Source organism: Pinus tabuliformis, chromosome X (genome assembly GCF_031772625.1).
Source record: "Pinus tabuliformis cultivar Carrire ecotype Pingquan chromosome X, CPIR1, whole genome shotgun sequence".
Taxonomy (NCBI): Eukaryota; Viridiplantae; Streptophyta; class Pinopsida; order Pinales; family Pinaceae; genus Pinus; species Pinus tabuliformis.
Genome location: NC_142308.1, coordinates 556,767,387 through 556,773,843, shown reverse-complemented (window position 1 = coordinate 556,773,843; position 6,457 = coordinate 556,767,387). Strand labels below are relative to the sequence as shown.

The 6,457-nt window shown below is 35.5% G+C and overlaps 1 protein-coding gene across 1 annotated transcript; it reads right to left on the bottom strand.

Moving 5' to 3' along the window:
• Window positions 1-376: 376 nt before the first annotated feature.
• On the bottom strand, window positions 377-1,150 carry LOC149141233 (AP2/ERF and B3 domain-containing transcription factor ARF14-like). The gene has a single exon (XM_089451190.1). It carries the CDS (start codon window positions 1,148-1,150, stop codon window positions 377-379), a length of 774 nt encoding a protein of 257 aa, XP_089307316.1.
• Between the last annotated feature and the right edge of the window lie 5,307 nt (window positions 1,151-6,457).

The window sequence follows — 6,457 nt, the reverse complement described above, 5'->3', positions numbered from 1 at the left end:
ATCCCTTAAGTTTTTGGTATTAACCCCTTAGGTTCATGATATCAATTGCGATCAAACATGGTCGTTTGTAGCCAACCATGGTTGAATGTCACTTTGTGACAACGATTATCTCAATATGAAAATGAACTATGGTCTATGGTAAAAAATGATCCAACATCACATTGTGGCAAGGATTTTCTCAATATGAAAATCAACTATGGTCAACCATGTTTATTTTAGTGTTTATAATATTTATCTTAGGGTTTATATGCCTTGGGTTTATAATATTAGTCACTTAGATTTAACCAAAGTGCCAATCACAACCAACCCTCAAACTCATAGAACAAGCCCATTTTGCCCGCTTTCTCCTTCCCTTCATGCATTTGGATCAAGTTCTTCACCAAATAGCATAGTAGTAGTTGTTGCTTTCAACATGAGGCTGGACTGATTGGACATGACTGGTTTCACCTTGAGGCTGCACTGATTGGACATCACTGGTCCAACCTTGAGGCTGGACTGATCGGCCATGACATTCCTCCTCACCACGAATAACGGTGAGTAAATTCCATGAGTGCAATCTCTCAAAGAGAAGAAGATCATTGACCTTCAAATTTTTGTGGTGCATATAGCGTTTCCATCCCTTGCTCAGCACATATCTCTGGTTCTGGTTCTTAATGCAAGTGTAACGGAAGTACCACGACTCTCCCTTCTCGTCCAGGAATACCAACTTCTTTTCTCTACTCTGCTGCTCATCCAGAGGAAAATAACGAGTTGCGTAATCTGCCGGAATGATCAATTGCCGGGTTAAATCTGTGTGGGTCACCTCCTTACTGAACAGAATTTCTGTGTGCCTCTTTATATCATCACCATGGCCACCACCATTAAACCTGCATAACTTCTCGTCGTAGGAATGATCTTTGATCATTTCCACTATCTTCTCTTTGGTGTAGATGGCCTGGAATTTGATTTCTTCCTCGATTTTCTCTTTGCTGAGAATGCTCATGTAGCCTCGCTCATGGGGTCTTCTGTATTTGACGATGGCCCTCTCATATGCTCTTGCAGCCTCCTCTTCACTATCAAATGTGCCCAACTCAATTTCTTCTTTGCCTGCGCGAATCTGAACTCCCCATTTACCGCTACTCTGAGGAACAACTCCTCTCCAACGCAACATCGCGCGATGATGAGCAAACTTAACCACGGGACTTGCCTTTGCAGAAGGCGTCGCAAGAAAACCAAAAAACAAGAAACGAGGTGAGACGTTGTTCGAGTTGAGATTATATATATATATATATATATATATATATATATAATATATATATATATATATATATATATATATATATATATATATTTATATATATATATCTGTGTGTGTGTGTGTGTGTGTGTGTGTGTATATTTTTTATACTAATTATATTACTATTATTAAAATATTTATCTCTAGATTTATTGAAGTTTACGAAAATGTGCATTTTTTTTTTGGAACAAAATAAAATACATTCACTCAATTATTACTCTAACATTTATCGTTTATTTTTATATCTCAAAATTACTTTTCTAAAATTATGTGTTTGACACTCTTTTAGTTTTAATTGTTAACCAGTGTTTTTAATATGTATAATTACTTTATTTTTAAATAAAATTATTTATATTGCATTTTAAAAGATATTAAGAATAATAACATTATTCTATTAAAATATTTATATTTTTTGATGAAAGAGTTCTAAGGTTTGGTAAAACAGTTAAACACGTACTTTATATATACTTCAGTTGGTTCGATGAAAGAGTTAAACACGTATTTTATTTATTCTTCACATATATTCTTCTGCGAAAGAGTTCTGAGGCTTGGTAAAAGACTTAAATATGTACTCTATATATACTTCGGTGACAGAGTTTTGAGGCTCGGTGAAAGAGTTAAACACGTACTTTGTATATACACTTCCTCGCATTCTTCGCATATATTCTTCGGTGAAAGAGTTCGGAGGCTCGATGAAAGAGTTAAACACGTACTTTATATATACACTTCCTCGCATTCTTCGCATATATTCTTCGGTGAAAGAGTTAAACACATACTTTATATATACACTTCCTCTATGATATAAGACCATAAGGTTTGCATCTTCGGTGATTAGTTTTGAGGCTCGCTAACAAAGGTTCACACATAAGACAAAGGTTCGCATATATTCTTCGGCATTTAAACCCGGGTTCTGTGGCCCGCATCTTTGGTGTGCCGGAGGCCGAGGTTACAGGTGATCTGCAGTCAGGTACGTTGATATCAAGTGCACACATTCCTTATCTTTTCCTTTTTCTAACACATATTTGCTCATATAATTTCAAGTATGAATATTTCACCATAGTTACCAAAGATTACCAAGGGCAAACCTAACATAGTTACTCTACAAGGCCTTTATGAGTATATAGAGTCTTTAGAGAAACGTAGAGAAGAAAGAGAAGCCAAGCTACAAAAAGAGTTAGAAGCCATGCTAGAAAACAAATTTTCATCTCTTGAAGACACGATCCAAAAACAAATAAAAAATAAAATAGGACTACTGGAGAATAAAATGGAGGAAATAGAGACTAAGTTGCAGGTTATAGAAAAACAAAACCAAGATACTAACCAACCATCCCAGCAAGGAGATGTTGATGATTTAGAGAGTCTTAAAATGAAAGACATGATTAAAGAACTAGAAGAAAAAGTTAATAGTCACCTCACCCTAAATAATGTGGTAGATAAGTTAGATAATAAACCAATTAAGTATGAAATGAAAAAATTAATAGAAATAGACCACAAACATAAAAAAAGGGCCTTGAACCTTATAATTTTTAGTTTAAAATAGGAAGTAGATGAGGATACTTTAGCCTTAGCCCAGATAGAATTACATAATAGATTACAAATTGAAACAATGTGTCTCACAAAAGCAACAAGGTTGGGGAAAATAACCGAGAATAAAGGAAGACTAGTCCGCATAAAAGTGAGCTCCACTGACCATAGCTATAACATACTTAGTAAAACCTCAAGTCTAAAAGGAACGAGAATATTCATAAATGAGGATCTCATTCCAGAAGATCAAGCAAAAATAATAAAGGAGGTTCAAAAGGTAAAAGAAGCTAGAAAGCAAGGAAAATGGGCAATAATCAGAAATAGAAAAGCCTTTATTTGAGATAAAAACAAAAAAGATAGCAATCAATAGCAATTAAACATGCTTTCGATCCTTTCTTAGAACTGTCGGGGATTCCCATGGAACAAAGGCCCCAAACTAAGTTGTATTTCAAATGATGTTGATATTATTTTGCTTGTTGAAACTTTGGAGCATGAAGAATCTAAGGTCCCTAACATAGATGGCTTTACGGTATGGTCTACCTGGAACAAGCGATCCTCCTGTAGAGGCATTGGGGGAATAGCTTGTTACATTAAGAAGAACATCTCCCCCCATGCTAGGATTTATAAGAATGACCCTCACAACCAATATAGTTGGACAGAGATCAGTGACATCAATAATAAAAAGTCCTACATAGCAATATTTTATTTTTCCTCCATCAATTCTAACTTCTATAAGAAGAAGAATCTAGATAAAACTAACCCTTACAATGGTTTAGAGAATGATATTTCTAGCCTAAGGAGTGACGGTAATATCCTTCTAATAGGTGACTTTAATGCTCGAACTTCAAACAACCAAGCTATTATTCTAAGCAATCATTCCAACCCTAGTTCTCTTTGCTTAGACGAAGACCCTACTCTAGCTGGTAGGTGCAAAAGGAGCTTTGAAGACCTTGAAGAAAAAAATTTTGGGTCGGAGCTAGTCAAGCTTTGTAGTGCTTAGGATCTCATAATTTGCAACGGTCTAAAGAAGTGGCCCAATTCCAGCAAGATGACCTGCATCCATGGACTTGGTAGCAGCGTGGTAGACTACTTTATTTCTTATCTCCCATTATACAATGAAATAATGAATTTTGACATCTTAAACAACCACGAATCTGACTCTAATCATAGGCCTTTACTTATAACTCTGAATTTTGTAATGCATAGAGTTCCCACAGAAAATAATACTTACAGCCAAAAGAACTTAATATTTGATAGGAATAAAAAATATCTCTTTCTAAATGAATTAAAAACTAATTTGTTTCCTTTATCTAGTATAGACAACATAGAAGACCTCTATCATAATTTTACTACAACCCTCTCATATTCTATTAACAAGTTCTCAATTGAAGTTTCAAATAATAAAAGAAATAGAAAAACCAATCCATGGTATGACAAAGATTGTAAAAGTGCGAGGAGAGCAATTAAGGAAGCTGTTGATGAATCTCTTAAAATGGACAAGATAAAAATATACAAAGCCCTAACTAAAAGGAAAAAGAGGCAGTACATTTGTCAAAGACAAGAGAATCTCTTACACCTCTCTAGGGTAGCTCCTAAGAAATTTTGGAGGCAGATTTTGACTAGGAAGACTAAATATAATGATAAAATTTCTCTTCACGATTGGAATTCCTATCTTAAAAAGCTTTATGAATCTCCAAATGTCATGGATAATTTGGAAATCCTGCTCACAACGAAAGAAGTTTTCTCTTTAGAAGACATTAAGTTTGGGGTTAATCACCTCAATAATGGGAAAGCTAAGGACATTGAAGGTTACAAGGCGGAAATCTTAAAAATTGGAGGTCATGTCCTCATCCCCCACATCCACAAGCTTTTTAATCAAGCAGTCAAGCAAGGGTTCCCTAAACTTTGGACTGAGAGCCTCATTATCCCTATTTTTAAAAGTGGGGATACAAATAACCCCTCTAATTATCGGACAATTATGATCAGCCCTCTCTTAGCCAAGTTATATGGTAGTATTTTGGAAAAGAAGTTAAGCATATGGCTTGAAAGTGAAGGTAAGTGGGCTAAAGTCCAAGCAAGTTTCAGAAGGCATCACTCAACAATAGACCACCTCATTACACTTAGGATCATTGTGGAGGAATGTCGTAATGATAAATCCAATTTATTTTGTTGCTTTGTGGACTTTAGAAAGGCTTTTGATACGGTTCCTAGATACAACCTTTGGAATAGATTAGAAAAGCTAAAGGTTCCTCTCAAGTTGAGAACTGTCGCTATAAGGTTATATGAGAATGTAATTGCCAAGCTAAAGAGCAATGAGGGGTGGTCAAAGATATTAAGTGTAACTTCGGAGTTAAACAAGGTTGCCCCCTCTCCCCTACCCTATTTGGCATTTACATCGATAAGCTTGAAGGCTATTTAGAGGAAGCAGGATGTGATGGCACGATCTTAACTGGGATAGTCATCATCCTTCTTCTCTATGCTGACAATATTGTTCTTTTTGCAAGGTGCCCATCTGATCTTGATAAGAAACTCAGGCTTCTTAAGGATTTCTACTCTACCATGGGTATGACTTTTAACACTGACAAAAAAAAGTTATGATTATCAAATCTAGGAAGGACACTTACGCTAATTTTATGCATGACAATAATAATTTGGAGGAAGTGTATTCTTACAAGTACCCAGGAATTGATATTCATCACAAGCTCAACTGGAACCATAGCATTGAGAAAAGGATTAATGGGTGGTGGAAAGCTTATTTTGGTCTTGAAAATAATTGTAAAACAACAAACCTCGTAATATGGGATAAAAAGAAGTTCCTCTTTGAAACTTTAGTCACTCTTGTTATCTTATATGGCTGTGAGGCTTGGGGTTGCAACATCTCCAGAGAATCATGGAGAAAGATTGAGAAAATCCAGAAGCGTTTTATAGCTTATAACCCAAAATTAAACGTAATACACCCTCTCCTATTCTCCTTATAGAAGCAGATCTTTCCCCTATTGAGAGCTTAGCTATGATTAGGTTTTTATTGTACAAGCACAAACTCAATAACATAGGTGAGCATAGACTAACCTAAGGTGAGCATAGACTTCCTAACCTAGCTTTAAATTCCAGCCAAAACCACCTAAGGCTCAATCGGGGTGGCATAAAGACACAAGGGTCTGGTTAAACTATTGAGAGATCAATCAGAATGATGCATTTGAAAACATTAATAACATTAAAGATATTGTTACTTCTAAGTTCAAAGAAAAAATGTGGTGTGAGAAAGATTTAGTGGCTAAAAGAAAATTAAGTTATTATAAGAAGGTCATCAACCCCACTCTAGAAGATCAAATCTCTCTATTTTAACTAGATCAAAGAAGAAAATTAATATAGCAAAGATTATAACGAATTCTCATGAGCTCCATAGTGAAATGGGTCATTGGGCAGTTCCTAAAACACCATGGATGGAAAGGATCTGCCATATATGTGAGAATAGGAACAGTGAGGATGAAAACCACTTCCTCTTAGAGTGCCCTTTGTACAACCACATTAGATCCTAGCTTCACAATCTTTGTTACAATACTGACCTTCCTATCCTTTTACAATGTCAAAATTATAGTGAGCTCGGGAGACTTCTCTCCAAGCTTTTTGAGCATTGGAATAAAATCATAAATCAAA